General features: G+C 41.3%; 1 protein-coding gene across 1 annotated transcript in view; it reads right to left on the bottom strand.

The window, feature by feature from the left end:
* atp2c1 (ATPase secretory pathway Ca2+ transporting 1) overlaps positions 1 to 25,538 on the bottom strand; it is a 96,809-nt gene that overhangs the window by 45,283 nt on the left and 25,988 nt on the right. The window contains exons 3-7 of the mRNA XM_078539623.1: positions 24,180 to 24,296; positions 20,505 to 20,594; positions 18,803 to 18,838; positions 15,445 to 15,506; positions 10,396 to 10,504 (exon numbers count right to left, since the gene is read on the bottom strand). Of these exons, the coding sequence (XP_078395749.1) occupies positions 10,396 to 10,504; positions 15,445 to 15,506; positions 18,803 to 18,838; positions 20,505 to 20,594; positions 24,180 to 24,296 (414 nt within the window). The remainder of the gene's footprint in view (positions 1 to 10,395; positions 10,505 to 15,444; positions 15,507 to 18,802; positions 18,839 to 20,504; positions 20,595 to 24,179; positions 24,297 to 25,538) is intronic.

Below are 25,538 nucleotides of genomic sequence, written 5' to 3' on the forward strand. Positions count from 1 at the left end.
CCAGCCAGCCCATGCTTGCAAGACTCAAAACACAGTGTCCAACATTAGATGTGATTCCTTGATTGGACAACATTTGCTAAATAATCCTCAGTGTGCTAAGTATACTGACAGCTAATTTAAGACTGTCAGTTAGGCTCACAGTGTAACACATTTGCATGTACTGGAAGCTACATATAATTATATACATGGCCCTGTTCTTTGCAGTCAGAAGGAACATGTACACACACTGCGCTTGTTTCAGCTAAACAAAATAAGTTACAGCCTCGCTGGTTCATTCCTCAGGGCAATGCATTGACCAATCACAATCGAGCAGCCTGGTTTAAATTTCAAACAATGCTTGGCAGTTAACTGTCAGTCACCATCAACTGGTGCATTTTTCATGGCAACGACTCTACCAATTACAGCTCACTTGCCAACCAATCAGCACTCTCATACAATATAAATTGTTGCTCTCTTTACATTTGGTATTCTTGCGAATTGTCCTGATGAGCAAAAGACAAAAAGCTTCAACAAAAACTCTCATTTTTCAGCAATACTCAGGTTTTTGTTGTTTTAACTTTGTCCATCCTTTTGTGTTAAAGGTTGTAGTTTTCTTAACTTGAAATAAGTGGAGAACATGTACTCCAAATTGACTGAAAATGATTTGTATCAGGTATCATAAGAATTAAATAGACTTTTATGAATCACTCCAGTGAAATCCTGTTTTTCTTCCTGTGATGATACAATTGTTGATCAGGACACTTTCAGCTAATTAAGCCCTCACTGACACATGTTATGATGCGATCACAAGTTTAGTTGAACAATGACCTACAGCAACAACTAGAAAATTACAGGAGCATCAATGTTTAATAGAATGACAAAGATACACAGCAGGCTAGCTGGTATATAGAAAGAGAACCCTTCACTTAAACTAAAACAAAGATCATCCAGTATTTTAGTACAGATAGGATAAATGGAAAGGGAAAGAGAAGAGAAATAACAGGTACACTGATTACCAAGACCTAATGGTTTAAATGACCTGCAAACTTCTCATTAGAAAACTGCTCAATTATATAACAAGTAGAAATAGTTGAGCAAGAAGGCGTGAGACAGGTTTACAAACACAAAACAAGAAAGAGAATTTGGTAAATACCAGAAAGAAAAAAACACTTCAAAGAAACAATCCATCATCAAGCACACCTTAGTCTTTCTTTCATTCTCTGCTCTCTGGAGGGATCATTTTCTCCAGGATACATTTGCCCACACTTCCATCATCTATACTTTCAGCTGTTCTTCCCCTGGCATTTGCTGCTGTGTAACACCTATCTATTGACCTCCTCCCATGTTCACTGTCGAAAGCTCCAGAAATGTCTTCCAGGTGAGAAAGATATTTACATACACTTCCTCCAATCGTGAATATTATATTTGCTTCTCATAATGTGACTTCCTCTATATTGAGGCCAAACATACATTAGCAGGCCTAAGATAAAAGCAAAATACTGCGGATGTTAGAAATCTGAAACAAAAACAGAAAATGCTGGAAAAACTCAGCAGGTCTGACAGCATCTGCAGAGAGAAAAACAAAGTTAACGTTTCGAGTCCGTATGAAGACGAGTCATACGGACTCAAAACATTAACTCTCTCTCTCCACAGGTGTTGTCAGACCTGCTGAGTTTTTCCAGCATTTTCTGTTTTTGTTATAGATTAGCAGGTCATTTTGTTGGGCACTTCTGTTCGCAAATGTGACCTTCACCTCCCTGTGGTTCACAATATAACTACCTCTTCCATTCCCACTCTGACTCCTCCACCTCTTCCTATGCTGTTACAACCAGCCCAATGCAAGCTCAGGAACAGATTCTCAATTTTCTCTTGATCTGAACCTTAGTTTTAGTAACAAATTTTAATTTTATTCTCTACTTCCTTTATGCTAGCAAAGGGGACAGAATAACAGTGTTCATTGGAATAAAGCACTGATGTTGTGTTGACTTGTTTTTGACCACTTTTTGGGGCTGCTGGGAACACTGCAGTTTTGCCAGAAACTTGTTTTCATTTCTTTCCTCGAGCATTTAGATTTTTTTTTTCAATTCTTTCTCCTCTGATGGCAAGCATACCTTTTGTTTAATAGCTCTGTAGCAGCAACTCTTGAATGGCAGACTGCTGAAAATAAATCTATCCATCTTATAAAGCACTGTTATTCAAATGCTCTTTGCCACAGCACCAACTTGAGCATACACATTAAAATTATTTCCTTAATTAAGATTGAGTGTCCAAATGCTGTGGCCTGTTGCTGTGCGATAGACAAAAAGGGGCAAGACTTCCAGTTGACCTGCAGGCTTCAAAAAGCACAAGAAGGGGAAGACTGGCAGCAGACCCGGAGGCTTCAAAGAGTGTGAGAGGGGGTGAGACTTCCAGTGGAACTGGAGGCTTAAAAGAGCACGAGAGGGGGCGAGACAGAGAGCATCCCCAGTGCTGGTGGGGGCAGGTGAGGGGGTGGAGGGGAGGGTGGTCTCAGCTTGTGGACCAACCACATTCGGAGAAAATCAAATGTGATGTCACAGGAAGCGTGTAAATGATAGGTTGGTGAGTCTTTTGCTTGTTTATCTTTTAAGAATTGGTACAACTTATGAGTAGATGTAAGGTTTCATCAGTAGTAAGGTTTTTGCAGTAGTAGTAAAGCTTATTGGGTTTATTAATTAAACTTAATCGAAAAAATGAACACATAATTGTGTAAATAGCTGGATTATGGAAAAACATAAAAGTTTTACATAACTAGTGAGCTGCTAGTACAGAATTTGAGTAGTGCCGAAAAACAGATATATGTCAAAGCTTTTCGTCTAGCACTCACTCATTGGTATTCTTGCTCAATGTCCTAAGAGGAAAACAACAATTTATACTGTATGAGAAGAGTGTGTTGATTAGTTGGCAAGTGAACTCTGATTGGTAGAGGTGTTGCCATGGAGAGTGCACCAGTGATAGTGACTGACAGTTAACTACCAAGCATTGTTTGAAATTTAACCAGGCAGCTTTTTTTTTCATTTAATGGATATGGGCATCGCTGGCTAGGCCAGCATTTATTGTCCATCCGTAATTGCCCGCGAGAAGATTGTGGTGAGCTGCCTTCTTGAACCTCTGTAGTACATGTGGTGTAGGTACACCCATAGTGCTGTTAGAGAGGGAGTTCCAGGATTTTGACCCAGTGACAGTGAAGGAATGGTGATATATTTCCAAGTCAGGATGGTGAATGGCTTGCAGGGGAACTTCCAAGTGGTGGTGTTCCCATGTATCCTTCCAAAAGGTAGTGGTCATGGGTTTGGGAGGTGCTGTCAAAGAAGGCTTGATGAGTTTCTGCAGCGCATCTTGTAGATGGTACATACTGCTGCCACTGTGCATCAGTGGTGGAGGGAGTGAATGTTTGTGGATGGGGTGCCAATCAAGCGGGCTGCTTTGTCCAGGATGGTGTCAAGCTTCTTGAGTGTTGTTGGAGCTGCACTCATCCAGGCAAGTGGAGAGTATTCCATCAGACGCCTGGCTTGTGCCTTGTAGATTGCGGATAGGCTTTGGGGAATCTGAATATATTTGAATATTTTTAAGGCAGAGGTAGATAGATTCTTGGTAAGCAAGGTAGGCTATCGGGGGTAGGTGGGATGTAGATTTCAGGTTACTATCAGATCAACCATCATCTTATTGAATGGTAGATCAGGCTCGAGGGACTGAATGACCTACTCCTGCTCCTTAGATAAAAACAAAAAGCTAAAAGCTACTGCAGATGCTGGAAATCCAAAACAAAAACAGAATTACCTGGAAAAACTCAGCAGGTCTGGCAGCATCGGCGGAGAAGAAATCAGTTAACGTTTCGAAGGGCCATGAAGGCTCGAAACGTTAACTGATTTCTTCTCCGCCGATGCTGCCAGACCTGCTGAGTTTTTCCAGGTAATTCTGTTTTTGTTTTACTCCTGCTCCTTGTTCGTATGAGCCAGGAGGTGAGTTACTCATTGCAGGATTCCTAGCCTCAGACCTGCTCTTGTAGCCACAGTATTTGTCTGGCTAGTCCAGTTCAGTTTCTGGTCAATTGTGAGCCCCAGGGTGTTGATAGTGAGGGATTCAGCGATGGTAATGCCATTGAATGTCAAGGGGTGATAGTTAGATTCTCTCTTGTTGGAGATGGTAATTGCTTGGCACTTGTGTGGCACAAATGTTACTTGACACTCATCAGCCCAAGCCAGAATGCTGTCCAGGTCTTGCTACATTTGTACATGGACGGCTTCAGTATCTGAGGAGTTGCAAATGGCGCTGATCATTGTGCAATCATTAGAGAACATCCCCACTTCTGAGCTTATGACGGAAGGAAGGTCATTGATGAGGAAACTGAAGATGGTTCGGCCTAGGACACTACCCTGAGGAACTCCTGCAGTGATGTCCTGGAGCTGAGATGACTGACCTCCAACATCCATCTTCCTTTGTGCTCGGAATGACTCCAACCAGTGGAGAGTTTTCCCGCTTATTCCATTGATTCCAGTTTTGCTAGGGCTCCTTGATGCCACAATCAAATGCGGCCTTATGTCAAGGGCAGTCACTTTCACCGCACCTCTGGAGTTTAGCTCTTTTGTCCATGTTTGAACCAAGGCTGTAATGAGGTCCGGTGCTGAGTGGCCCTGGCAGAACCCAAACTGAGCGTCAGTGAGGTTATTGCTAAGCAAGTGCCGCTCGATAGCTCTGTTGATGACCCCTTCCATCACTTTACTGATAATCGAGAGTAGACTAGTGGGGCGGTAATTGGCCGGGTTGGATTTGTCATGCTTTTTGTGTACAGGACATACCTGGGCAATTTTCCACATTGCTGGGTAGATTCCAGTGTTGTAGCTGTACTGGAACAGTTTGGCTAGGGACGCAGCAAGTTCTGCAGCACAAGTCTTCAGTACTATTGCCAGGATATTATCAGGGCCCCTGCCTTTGCAGTATCCAGTGCTTTCAGCTGTTTCTTTATATCACATGGAGTGAATCAAATTGGCTGAAGACTGGCATCTGTGAAGCTGGTGACCTCTGGAGGAGGCTGAGATGGATCATCCACTTGGCATTTCTGGCTGAAGACTGTAGCAAATGTTTCAACCTTATCTTTTGCAATGACATGCTCGGCTCCCCCATCTTCAAGGAAGCCTCCTCCTCCATGGAGTTGTTTAATTGTCCACCATCATTCACGGCTGGATGTGGCAGGACTGCACAGCTTAGATCTGATCCGTTGGTTGTGAAATCGCTTAGCTTGATCCCATTTAGCACGGTAGAGGTGCCACACAACATGATGGAGGGTATCCTTAATGTGAAGATGGGATTTCGTCTCCACACTCCTTCTACCGATACTATCATGGACAGATGCATATGTGGCAGGAAGGTTGGTGAGGATCAAGTCATGTATGATTTTCCCTCTTATTGATTCCCTTGCTACTTGCCACAGGCCCAGTCTAGCAGCTGTGTTCTTTAGTACTCTACCAGTTTGACCCTGATTGGTCGAGATATTGCCTTAAGGAATAAGTCAGCAAATAGTTATCACTTATTTTGTTTAGCTGAAACAGGTGCAATGTGTGTACTTGTTCTTTCTGTCTGGGGCCTTGTGTATGAATACTTATGGCTTCCAGTACACGCAAATGCACCATACAGCAAGCCCGACTGGTGATATTAAAATGGTTGTCAGCATTATTCTTAGCACAGAGGATTATTTAGCAAATGTGGTCCAATTGCAGAATCACATCTAATGTTGGACACTGTATTGAGTTGTAGTAGAAACACAAGTGGCTTTCGCCACTAACTGGATGCTGCCGTCAAGCCAAAAAGACGTTCTAACCATTACACAAATGAGTAATGTGGTATACGAATTCCAGTGCCAGTGTGATGCGAGCTATTTAGGCTGTACATCCCAAAGACTGGTGAATCATTTCAAACAGCATGTCCCAGCCGCTGTTCATAACGGGCAAAGTACAGACCTTACACAACTAGCCCATGCTTGCAAAACTCAAAAACCAGCGCTATTCAAAGAGACCAACTACTTACTGGTTACTTGCTGGTTGATTTTTCTTTTTCTGGCTGTTGCTACGATTTTGCAAGTGTTTGGGTCTTCCTACAGTTCTTTCAAGTTGCAAAGGTCTATAGGGAGTGGTGCATTAGGTGATGAAAGATTTTGTTCTGATTTCAAGGCTTCCGAAAAAATCAGCTGCTACCAGACACAGGCATTCTGCTTGGAATACAGCATAAATTGGAGAATGAACAGAAGTCACATGGAGCAGGACACGCTGCTGAATGAGGGACGAGGAGGAAGATGAAAGGGAGAAGAAATCAAAGGCAATATCTGCCCAGGGTGTTCGGGAGCAATTCTCCTACCTGAATCTCAGTGTGGCATAATATGTGAGCTGTCTCCGCTGGACATCCTCACTGACATCTGCTACCCGTTGCAGTTGCAATTGCGGCCTCAAAGCAGGGCAAGGGCTGCATTGCAAATGGCTGTGAACATGATTATGGTTGTGAACTTTTATGAATCTGTCTCCTTCCAGGCTGGAGCTGGAGATATTTGAAGTATCTCGTAGCTTGTCGCCCATTGTCGAGTAAGGGAGGTCACTGAAGCTCTCTATTCATTGAGAAAACTACATTTAATTCTTTCTTGGCTGAGACAAGCAGGCAAAATGTACACATGGCTTGCAGGATTCCCTATGATGAGGAGTGCAACATGTCATCTCTGCCCTTCGGAACTGAAAGAGATTCCACTTCTTCAATATTCAGCTACTATATGACCATAGGCAGTGAATCATGCAGCTTAATGGACAGCATGTTGGCAGGGTCATGATGCCTTCATTTTTTGTTAGTCCACTGTACCACCCGCATTTGAGCTACCATGACAAACTGAAGTGTGGCTGAGCGACAAGGTCTATCTGCTACAGACCATGGCTGATGGCTCTGGTGCATGACCCATGCTCACATGTGCAGCATACATAAAATGAAGGCCATTCTGGCACAAGGAATGTGATTTAGCTGAAACACTTCCACTGCCTAGACCCCTCTGGAGGAGTCCTACAGTACTCAGGAGAGCAAGTGTGAAGATTTTTGATGATATTCTGCATGCTGCACAACCTTGATAACATGAGGCAACAGCTCTTGCCACCAAATTACAAAAACAATTCAGGGGTAGGAGAAAGAAGATGAGGAGAAGAGAAGAGTAAGGAGGAAGGATGGAGACAACATAGACAGTCCCTTTCTGCCTGGGCTGTACATGAAGAACTCATCTGAGTGGGATACCAGTTTCCGCAATTCCAATTCCCCATTCACCAACAGTCCCATACCTTACTTTCCCTCTGACACTAACCATCACAATGTCCACTTGACCACAATGCAATAATAAAAACCACTACAAAATAAAGATTCCAAAACTAACTTCTAATGAAATCATTCCACATTGCATACAAAGGACAACTTAATACCCTTGAGTGTCCCCTTAATAACTGTCCACTCTGTGTCTTTGCCTCTCCTAGTGCTCCTATGCAGCGCTACCCTGGTGGTTAAAGCATAGCTAGTGGAAAGTTGCTGACTTTCAGTGGAGGAAACTGCAGATGACATTGGAGGATGACCTTGAGCAGCTCTGGACCTAGAAGACTTGGCTTTGGACCAGTTTATTTTCCTGGTTTCTTGTCAAAGAACAAGCAAAGTTCAGAAAAGGAGTCTTTGCCAAGTCATTCTTAAATTGTTTATAGCAGTTGGTTAAAAGCAACATTTGTGGTGGCCAAGGAAACAGAATGTTTCTCCCACTTTATTGACTGTGGAGGGAACTGGCAGAGACGGGAACTTACAAAAGGAGGAAACAATGTGTAGCTCAGATTGGACAATCAGCAGAGCAGAAACTTCCAACCCACATTCCCCCATTCCTTGGTACTACACCAACAGCCTCACTTTTGAAAATAGCAATAGATAACGTACTTAAGCCAAGTAAAGAATACAAGTTTGCTAAACATTAAGTTAGCAGAGTTCACCGCATAAATGTCATTACTCAAAACCCTGAGCTGGCTCCAAAGTCTATCGGCATTTGCTACTTATCTGGTTTGACGAGATGGGCTGCACAGATATTGTTAATCAATTTCTTGTCTGAATACCCAGCATGGAGACTCTTATTAATAGTCTTATCTAAATATTGTAGTAAACCAGTCATGCATATAAATAGGGAAGTTAATGATTAATTCTAAACCAATGTCTAATAACGTCATATGAATGGTAACAGGGTTAAAGCGCAGACTTGCAAACAAATTTGCTTCAATCATTCCATTGCATCTATACAGTTATACAGTAGTTCAGGTGCACAACCTTATTATGCTAAAGAATTGGCCAAGAGGTATTAGCAGCTAAGACCATGGCTGATTAAAACAATTAGGCAAGGAGGGCAGGAAAGCCCAACTTTGCAGTACATCACATTATGAAAAGATGTGGAAAGGGACCTAAATTGTGCAACATGCAATCCCTTTCACCACCGAGGCTTGGGTTTTATTCTGACAATAACCTCCACAACTACTGAAAACTCAGCTGAAGTCCAAAGTCCAGTAGCAAAAACTTAAACCAGATCAAAATCAGAACAGAAAAGTTATATACACCTCCTTTATCAGCTTGATCCTGAGAAACACACTAGTCCAGATGGTGTAGGAGCTTGGCTTCTAAACATTTTAGCTGACTTACCAGTTGATCCCTTTCCTCACTCGTTTCAACTGTGCCTGTCAACTGGTTTTCTCATCTAAGCAAAAAGCAGAAAAGATTGTGTCTATCCATAAGCAAGGATCAAAGTCAGACCCAGACCCAATAACTACCGATAATTATGTCAAAGCTTGTGGCAATAAGCAACTGCTGCATCACCTCAACTGCAACAAATTATTTAGCTACAAAGCAAATGAGCCAATTTGCAACACAAAATTATAATGATGCAGAAACAAAGCGATTCTGTCATTTGATGGAATGAGGTGGGCCTACTTTATGCCTAAGTTCACCCACGACACTACAGCCAACAGGCAGTACTCTACTATATAATATCACAGAGACCAATGCTTAAAGAAAACCTTCAGGCTCAAAGGAAGAGCCTATCAGCTGGTGAGCTACATTTCAGATTTCTGCATTAAACAGGAAACATCTACAACCAGCCAAGTTCTATACACTACTTCTGCTTATAAAACTCTCTCCCAAATAGTGCTGTCACTTGCAACTCACTCTCTTCTATGTAGATTTTGAACTGGGGTTACTAGATCAGATATTAAGTCATGAGGCAGCTCTGGAACTGTTAACACATTAGTACAAGTTCTCAGTCTTTTCTGCTCTCAAGCAACTACTAAGGGTCAATTTTGAGAGATGTCTCTTTATAAATGATGCCTTTGTTCTAGAACATTGTGCCACCATAATTAAAAATAAATTATCAAGTAACATCTACTTGCAACATTTGAATCTGAACCACTTCAATACTGCATTTCACAAACTAATTTTTGTACAATTAAGATAATGTTTTTGCCAAATATATGCATACATGGTCTTCAAAGATAGGGATGACACTGTTGGGAATATAGGAACATTGGACCCCTCGAGCCTGATCTGCCATTCAATTAAATGGTAGCTAATTGGTAGCCCAGCACCATTTACCTACCATACCTCTGTATCCCTCGATACTCTTATCTAACAAAAATCTATGAAGCTCAGTCTTGAAAGATTTCAGAGTTTTAAGGGGGAGAAATTCCCAGATTTCTATTATCATTGTGTGGAAAAAGTATTTTGCAATTTCCCTCCTAATATACAACCTGTCCTCATAATTTACACTCTAAGTCCCAGTATTACTCTAGTGAGTCTGGGCTACATCCACTCCAAGGTCAATATATCCTTCCTTAAGTCCAGTGCCCAAACTGAACACAGTATTCCAGATAGGGTCTGACCAAGACTATAAAACTGGGACATGAATTTGATATTCCATTATCCAGTAGTGATAATACCAATTCTTCTAACAATCCACGAGTCTCCTGTTGTGTTTTGATCTTGAGGTAGAATTGCAACCTCAAAAGCACCCATTTTTCAATGCATCAGCGTGACATTTCCTTTCAAAAATCCATCAGGTTAGCCTAGCATAATAAAGTTAAAGATTAAGTGTAAGTAGTAAACGACTGGTGTTTCCTGTTAGGACCTGATTAGGAAATGGATTGATGCTAATATCACGAAGGACCCATAAAAGCAAAATAGATATGATCAGAGAATTGAGAGGTCAATAATCTAATGCAATTTGACATATTAAAAATAATTTCAAACAGTAACTATGCAAATTTGAATTTTCTGCATAGATACAAAGAAAAAATTGTAAAACAAACTACAAATGTAACATTAGCCAGAAAAATATTACTGCAGTAGACCAATCCAATACAATACCTCAAACAAACGTAGATCAGCAGGGACTTTATCACCAACACTCAAACATACTGTATCTCCAGGAACCAGCTCTCGGGCGAGCAAATGCTCCATCCTTCCTTCCCGTATACTAGAGTGGGAAAAAACAAACATGACAAAACAAAATACAATACTCTTAGGATCAACTCTTAACATTTATCACACTGCTTTTTGCATGTACATTTTTGTTCTCATCAAGAACATTATTGGTGCTGGGAATGGAACATTATCTTTTTCAGGAAGTCTGCGCTCGCATCAAATATTCCCAAGTCACATATAGTAAGGTTTAGATTTAGGGTAAAGTTCATCCTTATGTTGTTGCAAAATTGTACCTGCTGCTCTAGTGCAACTTTTTTTTAAAATTTCCCATTCCATCCATCCCTGTGGTCTCTCATTGGATTCAAGCCAAATTAAGGGCAGTTTTGTGTTGGACTGAGATGAAGGATGCTTACAGTCAGCTACAGAAGAAATTTTCATCTCATTAATTCATGCTCTGTCCTCGAGGGGAAAAGGATATGATTGAACTGTAGCCAGTTTCCAAATTTATTTGGTTTTAATGCACTAACAACTTTATGGAAACATACATTAGGTTAACCAGCAAAAGTAGGTTGAAGCTTTTGCTACAAGAGCTAAGTACTGCACATGTGAGGATAAAGAGAGGTGAGAAAGACAGTTTTCTGGAATGAATACTTGATTTAACATTGGATAAAAAATTTACTTAAAGGACAGAAAACAGTCAGTTTGGTAAATAGCTGCTTTCCAGACTGGAGGATGGTAGACAGTTAGTATTCGCCAAGGATCGGTGCTAGGACCCCTGCTTTTTTAATATACAGATAAATGACTTGGATATTGGAATACAGTATAAAATTTGAAACTTTGCTGATGATACCAATCTTGGAGGTGTGGCAAGCAGTGAGGACGATACCAATTGACTAACACGATACAGGTAACCTAGCAGAATAGGCAGACAAGTGGCAGATGGAATTTAATACAGAGAAGTGTAAGGTGATGCATTTTGGCAGAAGGGGTAGGGGAGAGGCAGTAGAAGCTTAATGCACAGTTCTAAAGGGTGTGCAGGGACAGGGGGACCTGGAGGTTGATGTACATAGATCTTTGAAGGTAACAGGGCAGATTGGAAGGGTAGTTAGAAAAGCATATGGGATCTTAGGCTTCACAAACAGAGGCATAAAGTACAAAAGCAGGGAAGCTATGCTGAACCTTTATAAAGCTCTGCTTAGGCCACAACTAGGGTTTTTTTTTCATTCATTCATGGGGTGAGGGACTCACTGGCTGTGCAAGCATTTAATGCCCATCCCTAGTTACCCTTGAGAAGGCAGTGGTGAGCTGCCTTCTTGAACCGCTGCAGTCCATGTGGTGTAGGGACACCCACAGTGCTGTTAAGAAGGGAGTTCCAGGATTTTGGACCAGCGACAGTGAAGAAATGGGGATATGTTTCCAAGTCAGGATGCTGAGTGGCCTGGAGGGCAACTTACAAGTGATGGTGTTCCCATCTATCTGCTGCCCTTGTCCTTCTAGATGGTAGTGGTCATGGGTTTGGAAGGTGCTGTCAAAGGAGCCTTGGTGAATTCCTGCAGTGCATCTTGTAGATGGTACACACTGCTGCTACTGTGCGTCGGTGGTGGAGGGGGTGAATGTGGTGCCAATCAAATGAGCTGCTCTGTCCTGGACGGTGTCAAGCTTCTTGAGTGTAGTGGGAGCTGCACTCATCCAGGCAAGTGGGGAGTATTCCATCACACTCCTGACTTGTGCCCTGTAAATTGTGAACAGGCTTTGGGTAGCCAGGGGGTGGGTTACTCATCGCATAATTCCTAGCCTCTGACCTTCTCTTGTAGCCACAGTATTTATATGGCTTGTCCAGTTCAGTTTCTGGTCAATGGTAACCTCCAGGATGTTGATAGTGGGGGATTCAGTGATGGTAATGCCATTGAACATCATGGGGCGATAGTTGGATTCTCTCTTGTTGGAGATGGTCATTGTCTGACACTTGTGAGGCACGAATGTTATTTGCCACTTGTCAGCCCAAGCCTGGACATTGTCCAGGTCTTGCTGCATTTGGACATAGACTGCTTCAGTATCTGAGGAGTCGTGAATGTTGCTGAACATCATGCAATCACCAGCCAACATCCCCATTTCTGAACTTTTGATGGAAGGACGGACATTGATGAAGCAGCTGCAGATGGTTGGACCGGTGACACTACCCTGAGGAACTCCTGCAGTGATGGCCTGGAGCTGAGATGACTGACGTCCAACAACCACAACCATCTTCCTTTGTGCTAAATATGACTCTAACCAGTGGAGAGTTTTCCCGATATCCATTGACTCCAGTATTGTTAGAGCTCCTTGATGCCGCACTCGGTCAAATGCAGTCTTGATTTCAAGGGCAGTCACTCTCTCCTCACCTCGAGAGTTCAGCTCTTTTGTCCATGTTTGAACCAAGGCTGTAAAGAGCTCAGGAGCTGAGCGGCCCTGGCGGAACCCAAACTGGGCATCAGTGAGCAGGTCATTGCAAAGCAAGTGTGGCTTGATAGCTCTGTTGATGGCCCCTTCCATTACTTTACTGATAATCGAGAGTAGACTGATGGGGCGATAATTGGCTGGGTTGGATTTGTTCTGCACTTTGTGTACAGGACATACCTGGGCAATTTTCCGCATAGCCGGGTAGATGCCAGTGTTGTAGCTGTACTGGAACACTTTGGCTCAGGGCGCGGCAAGTTCTAGAGCACAAATCTTCAGTACTATTGCCAGAATATTGTCAGGGCCCATAGCCTTTGCACTATCCAGTTCCTTCAGCCGATTCTTGATATCACGTGGAGTGAATCAAATTGGCTGAAGACTGGCATCTATGATGCTGGGGGCCTCCGGAAGAGGCTGAGATGGATTATCCACTCGGCACTTCTGGCTGAAGATTGTAGCAAATACTTCAGCCTTATCTTTTGCACTAATGTGCTGGGCTGCTCCATCATTGAGGATGGGTATATTTGTGGAGCCTCCTCCTCCATGGAGTTGTTTAATTGTCCATCACCATTCGCGACTGGATGCTGCAGGACTGCAGAGCTTACATCTGATCCGCTGGTTGTGGGATTGCTTAGCTCTGTCTATCACTTGCTGCTTATGCTGTTTGGCACGCAAGTAGTCCTGTGTTATATGGCACTTCATTTTTAGGTATGCCTGGTGCTGCTCCTGGCATGCCCTAGGGTTGATCTCCTGGCTTGATGGCAATGGTAGAGTGGGGAATATGCAGGGCCATGAGGTCAGAGTTTGTGTTCGAGCACAATTCTGCTGCTGCTGATGGCCCACAGTGCCTCATGGATGCCCAATCTTCAGTTGCTAGATCTGTTCGAAATCTATCCCATTTGTCACGGTGGTAGTGCCACACAACATGATGGAGGGTATTCTCAATGTGAAGGCGGAACTTTGTCTCCACAACGGCTGTGCGGTGGTCACTCCAAACAATACTGTCATGGACAGATGCATCTGCAGCAGGCAGGTTGGTGAGGATGAGATCAAGTATTTTTTCCCCTCTTGTTGGTTCCCTCACCGCCTGCCACAGACCCAGTCTAGCAGTTATGCCATTTAGGACTCAGCCAGCTGGGTCAGTAGTGGTGCTACCGAGCCATTCTTGGTGATGGACATTGAAGTCCCCCACCCAGAGTACATTTTGCACCCTCTGTGCTTCATCCAAATGGTGTTCAACATGGAGGAGCACTGATTCTTCAGCTGATGGATGGCAATACATGGTGATGAGCAGGAGGTTTCCTTGCCCTTGTTTGACCTGATGCCATATGACTTCCGGAGTCAATGTTGAGGACTCCCTGCCAACTGTATCCCACTGCCAGTGGGACAGGACATACCCAGGGATGGTGATGGTGGTGTCTGAGACATTATCTGTAAGGTATGTTTCTGTGAGGATGAGTATGTCAGGCTGTTGATTGACTAGTCTAAGAGACATCTTTCCCAATTTTGGCACTTAACCCAAGATGTTAGTAACGAGGACTTTGCAGGGGTCGACAGGGCTGAGATTGTCATTGGTTCAATCGTCAATGGTTCCATGATCATCGTTAGGCTTTTAATTCCAGATTTTTTTTTTATTGAATTCAAATTCCACCATCTGCCGTGGTGGGATTCGAACCTGGGTCCCCAGAGCATTACCCTGGGTCTCTGGAATACTAGATTTACAGCAACAATACCACTGTGCCATCACCTCCCCCTGCAGTACTGGTCACCACACTTTAGGAAGAATGTGAGGGTCCGTACGAGGGTGCAGAGATTTCCCAGAATGCTTCCAGGAATGAGAGATTTTAGCAACAAGGTTAGTTTAGAGAAGCCAAGGTTGTTCTCCCTGGAGGAAAGGAGATTGAGGGGAGATTTGATAGAGGTATACAAGATTATCGGTTATTGAGGAATTCTTTAAACAGTGCAAGGTTTAGGTAGACAAAGAAAAGTTATTCCCATTCGCTGATAGTACAAGGTCTAGGGGTCACAGGTTTAAAGTTTTGGCAAAGAGATGCAGGGGGATGTGAAGAAGAACTCTTTTACACAGCAAGTGGTAATGACCTGGAACTCACTGCCTACGATGGTGCTGGAAACGGAGACAATCAATGATTTCAAAAGGAAATCGGATGGCACAGGAGGGAAATAAATTTGCAGGACTATGAGGACAGAGTGGGGGAATGGGACTGACTGGGTTGCACTACAAAGGGCTGGCATGGAGTCAATGGGCCAAATGACTTTCTTCTGTGCTGTAACGACTCTATGGCTCTCCGTATGAACCATAAAATGCATAGCTTTGTCGCTTTCCTGGCTTTTACTGATTACATGAAACAGCAGTCTGATTCTCATGGCATAGTTCATCTCACAAGAGCAAAACTGGAAGCAATGCCCAACAGTCTCCCATGTTAATTACGGTGCTCAGCTCACAAAAGCTGCTACACATGTTAGCCATAAAGGAACCTATTTACATTCTCTTGGAAGAGGACAAAATAGGATTTTGGTTAAAAATAAAAATCATACCAGTGGCATTCTGGGGGAACCAATTTGCTCAATTCTTCAAGAGATTTTTCAGACCGATATTCCTGTAGAAAATGAGCAAAAGTAAAGTAATGCTATCACACATGAAACATACTATACAGTAAAGTTGTTTATGAGGGCATGCACAAGGTTAAAATTTTATATTCATATAACACAACATGATTCTAACTTCAGTGAGCTTCCCCTTGACCTCTTCACACTGTTCACTGCAAAGGCCTCCCTAGCGAGTAAGCAATAAGCATTTCATAAAAAAAAACATCTGTTTTTGTTTCTAACTTCCTACTTTTTGATCAAAGTTTTGGAGATGGTGTTTGCAAACAGAATCTCTTTGGTGCAGGGGCCTTTACATTTTGGATCTCATTTTTAAGGTGTTTTGTTTGGCTTAGTGATAGTGCTCTCGTCTCTGAGTCAGAAAGTTGTGGGGTCAAAGAATCCCACTCCCATACAAGCCTAAAAATGCTACATTACTTGACGCAGTTTCATTATGCTGTTTAAGGGCCTCAGCAATTGAATAAAGAGAGTGCATTAATCATTATACCGAGAGGAAAGCTTGAGAGCTTACAATAGCCATCCCAACCTTTCATCTTAATTGCTTTTTTGTAATCACCAAGAGGTATACAGATTTGCTGTTAATTTTGTGGGGCCTCTCTGCTGACCCCCATTCTGGCTGCTTTTACATGGACTGTCAGTGTGAATGTCACCAGTATACTCTCTGCTGTTACTGCATAATAATTCCCACACTGAAGGATTTATATTGTATTGTCATCACTACAGGGCGCAAAAATAAGTTTTCAATTATTGAGAAATTCTTTAACCACTGCAATGCTGTACATAAACCAAATAAGTCTACTTTCTCCAGCATATTACTTTGGTTAAATACCCATCAAAACCTAGCAAGTGGTTTCTGTTAAACTGGGTATTCATTTAGTTATTAGAATATTAAAACAGTATGGTCACTGAACTAAAATTAGCACACTCATTTCCTATTTCTGGGCTGCTGTCAGTTCAGTCTGACATTAATGACTGCAATGTACCCCTCAGGCAGGCGGAAAAGAACTGAAATCCACATGTCTTTTATTTGTTTATTTATAGAGTACAGGCCAAAACCCCACAGATTTTGGTGATAGTCTCCTTGGAGACTGAAGAAATTTTGGGTGGTTGCACCTACTTGGCAGAAAATAAAACACATGCCAGGCATTTTTGAACCATGTTTTGAGCCTTCAATATAAAAAATGCAACTTTAGTTAGATTTACTTAGAAATACTGATTATTAAACATTCTAAGAAAAAATATCTTACTTAATCAATGTCTTTAACGTTACGCCAAAATGCCTTTCACACAATACCTTAAATTCGTCATCATAAATTGTTTTAAGGACTAGTGAGAGACCCTTGACAACCAGTGCTGTACCCGAGCTCAAAATACTGGAAATGGTCAAAATAACTCCCATTAATTTCAAAAGGGTCAGCAGGTATCCTTGCAAGTTACATTCCCAAATTTAACATCTGCTTAAAGGAAGCTTCTGAAACAATTTTCTGGGTGACTTTGGAGGAAAATAACTTACCAGCATGGATACAGGAAAGAGGAGGTCAATTTATAGAACTGATTACTAATGAAAGCAGATTAAGAAAGCTGAGCTCTTTTTATTGTTGGAAAGGTACAGGCTTTGAAATGATCTAATTGAGGCTTTCATGATTGAAAGCAGCTGACAGAAGTAATCCAAGCCCAATTGTCACAAAGGCAAAGGACTGGGTGAGTAGGAGAGATGCACAGTATATTACCATACTGTCCTTTTACCACTATGGCCTGGTCTTGAAGCTGGACAGAATGGGATGAAATAAATGTCCATTCTTAGCTTTGAAGGGCCCACATTAGAAGAGATCAGCTCATATCAACCTAATTCATACTGAGCGCATGTCCATCGCACAAAGCTGCCCAGTATTAGTCATCGATCATCTCTCTCAGTTATTGAAAATTGTACTAGTACACCAGTGCAAAGGGTGATAAAACATTTACATTAGAATGTAACCACACATAGGAGGAGAGTGCCGGAAACCTTACTCTTCGCCTGGTAAGTTTTCCATACAGAAGCAAAGCAACCCATTCCCGTGTACTGACATCCTTTGTCTAATGAACAGAAAAATTCTAAAAAGCTTAAAATTAGAAAAGTAAGTGAACAAAGGTCACTCAGCAAAATCTCATTTTGATTAGGTCATGAAATTATGACCAAAAAAGAATTCTTGAATGTCTGTTATCATGTTCAATCAATGAAGGAAAGATACTCAAAGCCAAATTACATCTTACGCTCCCGAGGTGCCACTGACACGATAATTCATTATGACCAATGAAATTAGTTACTTAGTCGAACTGCAGGAGTACCCAATGTGGCGCCATAAAATGTCAGATTACATTCAAATCAACCAGGCCAATATTTAAACTTTAGAATTTTAATTGGTTGAGAAAAAAGAAGCCCTTTGAAACATCTGGTTTAAGTGGGACACCAAAGGCGGAAGAAAATAGTACAGTATTTAACGAAGAAAGAATTTACAATTACATAATGCCTTTCAGGGCATCAGAATATCCCAAAGCACTTCACAGCAACTTTTGAATGCTGCAGAGAAATGCAGTAGAAAATCTGCTTTGAGCAAAGCCCTGCAAACAGCAATCAGATAACATATAGAAAATCTTTTCTCAGTGTGCTGGTTGAGAGCTAACTGTTGGTCAGGACACCAGGAGAACTACTTTGAACAGTGCCATGGAATCTTTTACATGCACCTGAGAGGACAGTGGCTTGGCTTAATATCTCATCTGATATATCCAACAGTGCAGCACTCCCTTCTTGAAATGTCAGCCCGGGTTGTGTTTGTTCCAGTTCCTAGATTAGGGCTTGAACCCATGTCCTTCTGACTCAGAAGCATGACCGCTGACCCTGAGCCGTGGCTGACAATTTTACTTTTTTTTTCAAACTTCAAAAAATCTAACATAAAATTCAAGTTATTTCTGTAAAAATCGTAAGATGATAGAAGAATAAATAAAGTCAAAAGGAATTTACAGGAAGACAGTTAGAAAATTCAATTAAAATTTTGAAGTTAACAGGAGTTTTAAGGTCTTCATTTTAGCAGTAAAGTTTGACACAGTAATAAAGCTATTCCTGATTAAGAGTTTCACCATTACATTAGTTCAAGTTTCATGATATGTGAGCTGAAATGTCAAAAATGTCTGCTCTGGTAGCTCAGCGTTACCTAGAAAGGTTTAAATACATATAGCAGACAAGTTAAAAACACAAATTTACATTTTCAGCTTTGGCCAAGTTTCTAGTAAACTACAAAAAGACACCAACCTGTACAAAGGCAACTGTGACCACAATTAATATAGCCTATGAGAGAGGAAAAGTGCGATTAGTCCACATCAAAATCAATTAAATTTCTACAGGAAGAAAAGACCCAAAGGTTGACAGTTAGCCATTCATTTACAGTGGTACTTTTATGTCCCTCTACAATTACCATACATAGAATAAAAATATGACGTGGTCCTACTAAGCAAACAAAAGAACAACAATAAGCTTTGTACTCTGATAAAATCTCAATTTAAAATGTTTGTAACCATATGCACTAGAAAGCAAGTATTGGGCCAAATCTTGCTCGAAAAAATGACACAAATTCACTATGCAAGCCATTATTAATGCAATAATAATTATTGGCCACAAGGTCAAAGAAACAGGCGACATCCTGGGAGTTGTGAACCTCCATAATCTGCTATTTTTCTGATTTTTGATGTTCCACCATTTGTTTTTCACAAAAGAAATTGCTGGATTTACACAATAATTGTCCAATAAACTAATTGGCGAAGATTAGGGCCCATAATTAACAGCGTTTTTAATGGCAAGGCAAATATTAATTTAATGCCAATCAACCTCTCTGGCCCAGAAAGAACATTTTAAACTGTTCAATCTCATTCTTGCATGGATTAGATTCTTCTTGGAGAATTAAACATTTTTGCAAAATGTTCTCTCTTTCTCTAACCTTTCCTGCCTTCTCTTTGGGAGAAATCTTAGTCTCTGCTGCAATAGCAGAACCATTTTTGGGTTTAGAACAGGACTCCCTCAACAGCAGGCATTTGCCCTTTACCAGAGCAAACCAATTGTCATCCCGCTTCCCGGCTCCCCGACAAACTAGGGGTTGTGTCCATTCTGTCAAAAGAGGGATTCCTAATTAAAGAGGCCGTGGCATGTGTCAGGAAAGTTCGCCAGCAATCACAGGAATGGAGAGGAAACTTGGGAAGGCTGTCCCCCAGCTCTTGCACACCTACCCAAAGATCCTGCTACAGGATCGGAGACTGAGGAGAATGTAGCTGATGCTGCTAGAGCAGTTGGTAGTGGTGTGACCTCTGCTCCTGATCCTCAGCGGAGGTAGAAAGTATAGTTGCAAAAACTGCACCCAAAGCATGATGAGCGATGGCAGCAGGGAAGTGCAGCTGAAGTGAGTGAAATGCTATACAGGTGAAGTGCCTTTCAAGAAGTTGGGAATCAGCTGTCATACAGTGAAAGCATTCAGAGAATAACTACTTAATTACTGGCTTGACAGAGCAGAGGAGGTTTCCCGCTATCCTTCAGTGCCAACCCGGGAAAGCAGGAAGAAGCTGGGAAGATGTTGGGATCCTGACACAAGGTAAATTTCTGGAACTTACGCACCCCGTTCCCCCCCCAAAAAGGGTGAAAAATTTTGCTCTTTATTTCTCTTTCTTTACCCGATTTGACTTTAATTCACTCAATTTTATTAGTTGTTCCCAGACGTCCACTAAAGTTCCAGATACTCTTATTAACTGGTACTTCCAGCAGGCTACGCTGGAAATTATTTTTGATCTGAAGGGGGCAGAAAAAAGTCTAATGAACAGTACGTGGTGCAAGATGCCCCACTCCAACAAGAGTTGTCCCCCTATATTTCTATATTTAAACTATATTTAGATTTAATTTGACTGCATTCTTGAGTCACATCTACATACTTGAATATTATTTATATATTAAACAAACATCCATATCTTACCACTGTAATGCTGACTGCGTCATCCAGCTGATGCATTAGAACACTGATAACAGCTGAAGCCAGGAGGAGCATAATAAGGGGATTTTTGAACTGCAAAAAATTGTAAAAATACTTAATAAAATATCCCTAATAGATCTCGGCACAGTTATTTTACAATTAAATTAGATTTATAATGATGAAGCATCCCTTTCTCGGGTGCAAGCTGACAGTCTCACTGATAAGTATCAGGAGCCCTATAAAATAAAAGCTCATTGCTGGAACTGTAGTTCAGTGTGAACACATTGTTCATACAAGTTATGAACCTGGACTGAAATACACATAGTATTTTTCAAAAACAGATGGTTGTACCGAAACTGATCTCAACGACTTTTGTACAAATATTTCTTCAATCTCAGACAGAGTTAAGGCAAAGCATTGGGCAAATCAATTAGCTGCTTGATTTGACAGTAAGGCAAATGCACCTTTCAATTGATTCAACTAAACAAATCTGATTGTATGTCTTTGCACAATGATATAAAAATGACATACAATGAACAGGCATGCAATCCAAATTCACATTGCAGAACAAACCAGAACAATCCCTGTGTATTCTGCCCTATAGCCCTAGAGCAGAACAACAACTTGTTACAGTCTCCTGTCTTCCATAGCCTTTTGATGCCTGACTGCCTGTGCATCGTCCTGTTTCCAGATGTCAGATTGCTTTTTTGACGGATGGCATTCTGTTTTATTATCGGCTGTTCTGGCAGGAACAGATTGGGGAAAAAATATGTTCCAACACAATGGTATGAAGTGCCTCTCAATTTTGGAGACAAACCACTGAATTGCTCTGTTGGTTTGCCACTGGAAAAAATAATTATAAATCAGCCTATTAGCTACCTCTCTTCTGATGTTGAATTCACAGTCCTGCATATAACTGTCCTGGGAAATTAAACTCTTTAAAGGGAGTTTCAACACAAAATACATTTTAAAAGAACTTAAATCTGGAAATACAGACAAGGAATCCTTAGGTATGACAAAATCAAAAAAGATCAAATCTGTGCGCACAAACCAATCCTTTGATTCCAAACCACACTACAGCACATGATCAATCTAATTGTTAACCACAGAGCTGGAAAAGTGTTCACAAGAAGAGCCAACCAAAACCAGGTTTACCTGGCTGTGTGGATCAATATTAATAAAATGAAATATTTCTCCAAGAGCTCTTGAAACCAGAAAATAATTTAATGGAAGGAAACAAGGTCTACAAAAGAACAAAATCCAGTATAACACACAACAAAATGGCTGTCGACACAGAAACATCACCACCCTTCATTTTGGTCTGATATACATGGTATTTTCTGTTTTCCAAAGGTTTCCTATCCAACTTTCCCAATTTTACCAGGAACAGTAAAATAGGGTGCTGACATAATCACAGTAACCAATAATCATAAACCACCTGAAATGAGTGCATCAATGAGGGAAAAGCAGGCTGTGCAAGAATTTTGAAATGCTCCTCTCAACAGTTCAAACAGGATGTCCAAACAATACAACCCAAGCAAACAGCCCAAAACCTAAACAATGTCACACAGGAACCAAGTACAAATTTAAAAATCAGAAACTATCATGTACAGAATCCAAATGTAGTAGCACAGATCAGGAAGGGAAAAATATCGAGCAAAGAAAAAAACCTCTCTTAGTTTCCACCGCATCAAAAGGCATCAAAATGTGCACGAGTGTGTCATCAGTATACAATGTAAAATGAATTACATTAGCCACATCTTAACAGTATGGAACTAAATTTAAAGCATGACAGACAGATGCATTAGCGAACAAAAAGGCTCCTGACCAAGCTCCATTCAATACAAGCATAAAAGGGACTAAACCAATTATAGCTGCCATAATATTAAAAAGTACCCAAGGTATTCCAGCTCCTATTACAATCAGTTACAAAGAAACAATCACCGATTTGAAGCCAGGGTAAAGACATGGTTAGACTGAGTTTTCTATAGAACCCTCTCAGTTCAGGGATAAAAACAAAACAAAATCTATTCTGGAGTCAGAGAGACAGAGGATCAAGGGAACAAACACCCTTACACACACCTACCCCACAGCATAATCTCCCTGATACCTCTTTTAGGGGCAAATTAATAGAGGCCTATCCCTTCCTTCCTTCCACCTCTTGGCAAGCCTCTTACATAAGCTAAAAATGAACAATTCTTTTCAGATATCCAAAATCAAATTAATCATTTCCTTTACCAAAGCACAAAACTATGAAAATCACTAACTGAGTTTCATCAACGCCCCTGTGGAAGTTGAACCGATGTCAGTGAATAAGGTTGTCAATATTGCAGGGAGATTATGCTGGGGGGAAGGTGTGTGTAAGGGTGTTTGTTTCCTGGCCTGCAACTTCAAATGTCAGCAAGCAAATGAGACCATTCTCATTAGACTTAAACATGAAGTTAAGAATTTGGATTTTAAGGCTTTACGGACAAGTGCCTGTACCTCACTAAGGGCATGGGTGTCAGGAAGGAGGGATTTGATGCAGAATAGGATACAAGCTGCAGAATTTTGGAAGAGTTGATGTTTGGAGGATTGAGGGCGGAGGGCGACAAGGAGAAAATTGGAGTAGTCGAGTGTGAAGGCAACAAAGGCATGGATGAAAGTTTTATTAGTTGAGGTAGGGTGGGGCAGGTATGTCACAGAGGTGGAAGAAAGCAGTTCATCAAAGACTGGATGTTGAACAAATAGTCTAACAATAGAGGTGGTGAGACAGATAGAGCTGGGTTTCATCAACACCCCTGTGGAAGTTGAACCCATGTCAATGAATAAAGTTGTCAAGGGGAAGCACATAGATGAGGAAAGGGCGAACAAAAGATCCTTCAGGGACTCTGAAGGTAACAGTATAGAGGCAGGAAGAGAAGCTTTTGTTGAGGACTCTCTTGTTATGATGGCAAGAATAGTAAGCCAGTGCGTTCCGGAACAAGTTACTCAGCTGTGTAATGAGCATGGGATCCCTGAACCAAAAGCACAAAGTACTGGAAATACTCAGCAGGTCAGGCAACATCTGCAGAGAGAGAAACAAAGTTAACATTTCAGGTTGGTGACCTTTCATCAGAGCTGGTACAGGTTAGAGATGAAACAGGTTTTAAGCAAATACACAGGCAGAGAAATTGGGGAGAGGGACGGGGGAAGGAAGATCAGTGATAGGGCGGAAGACAAGAGCGATTAAATAATAATGGAGACGATGGTGCAATGCAAAAGGAGGTGGTAATGGAACAAGAAGAGAAACAAAAGATGGATCCAGAGAATGCGTAAATGAAAATAGCAGAATCCTAAAAGGTAGGAAGGGAGGAGGTAAAAGGACAGGTGTTGCAAGGGAGAAAGCAATACTGTTCTCCTCTCAGTTAATACCAAAGCCTGGCGCTCTTATTTCAAATTTTGAGATATTTCTGTATTAAGTAAAAGAGCTGACTGTATTGTCCCCACTTCTACTGCTCCCCTTTCTGGCACCAAATCTAAAATGCAATATTGGAATTTCACACTCAAAACTTAATTATTTAGACCTGTAAAATTTCTCTCCCATTCATCATTTGCTTTGTTTTTGCTACCTGAACAAATATCAAATAAACAAAAGTGGCTTAAGTCATCTGACTACTGCTATGCCATTGTTATAGTGCAATTACAGAGGTGTCTAACCTGTGAAATGTATTTTTTCCAAAGAGGGTCATCTTCATTGATTTCAAATTCATTCCATCCATGGTACGTCCGACGCCGAGAAATTTCACTAGTTTTTAAGCCATTGTGAAGGTCGCCCTGTGATAAGGAGACTTGATGCTTAATAAATATACAAAGATGAAACTTTGTTGCTGCCATCACAGCAGAGGCATGTATGCAGCCAGTACTGAGGCAACATACAGCTCCCCACCCACCAACTGTAATGAATGGAAAAAAAATGACATTTGGTACAAACCAAAAAAGCTACTGTACTCAGCTTTTTCACTGTGAACATTGAACATGTTTTCCTCCATTTTACATTTTAAATTTACTCATTTTAATCTTTCAAGCTTTTCTGCACCAGTTATCATTCACTGGCTAAAGAGATTACATTTGCTCTATTAATGCAGAGCTTATACTGGTCACTAGTCGGTGCCAAGAGTGAATCACCCAATTTTCACTTCTTCCAGAAACTCATCCCATCTGTAATTTCAAAATATGGTCCAGCACATTGCTACACTATTGGAATATAAGACATCTGAACAGCAGTAGGCCATTTAGCCCCTAAAGCCCACTATGCCATTCAGTTAGATTATGGCTGATCTGTACCTTTAATCCATTTACACATGATTGATCCATATCACAATGCTGTAACCTAATAAAAACTTGTCAATCACAGTCCTGAAAATTTCAACTGACTCAGCGATGACAGCCTCATGGGTGAGGGAATTCCAGGCTTCCACTTTCCTTTATGCAAAAACATGCTTTTTGGATTTCACTCCTAAATAGCCAAGTTCTAATTTCTTGGTCCAGAGTCCCACACTGGAGGAGAGTTTCTCTGTATCTAACTATCAAATCCTTTCATCATTTGAAACACTTCAGTTAGATCACCCCTTCAAACTTTCTAGCTCAGGAAAATACAAGTCATGTAATCTGTATGTTATGTAACCTGTCCTCATAATTTAACCCTTTGAACTCTGGTATGATTGCAGTGAATCAGCACTGCAACCCTTCCAAGGCTGGTATATTCTTCCTGAAGTGCAGCTTCCAAAACTGAACATACTACTCCAGCTGTGGTGTGTTAAAGGCTATGCACAACTGAAGCATTATTTCCTCCTTTTTGTATTCCGGCCCTCTTAAAATAAAGGCCAACATTCAATTAGCCCCTTTGATTTTTTTTTGTATCTTGCACTACTGAGTCCCATAGACCAGAAGGCTCCCAGATTCAATCTCTGATCAGTGCTGAACTAGCTCATCTCAAACGCAGATAGAATTGGCATTACAGTTGATGTCAGTATCTGTGGGAATAGATGCAAATGCAAAAGGTGTTCAGCCTGGGCT

This window comes from Cetorhinus maximus, chromosome 3 (genome assembly GCF_964194155.1).
Source record: "Cetorhinus maximus chromosome 3, sCetMax3.hap1.1, whole genome shotgun sequence".
Classification (NCBI taxonomy): Eukaryota; Metazoa; Chordata; class Chondrichthyes; order Lamniformes; family Cetorhinidae; genus Cetorhinus; species Cetorhinus maximus.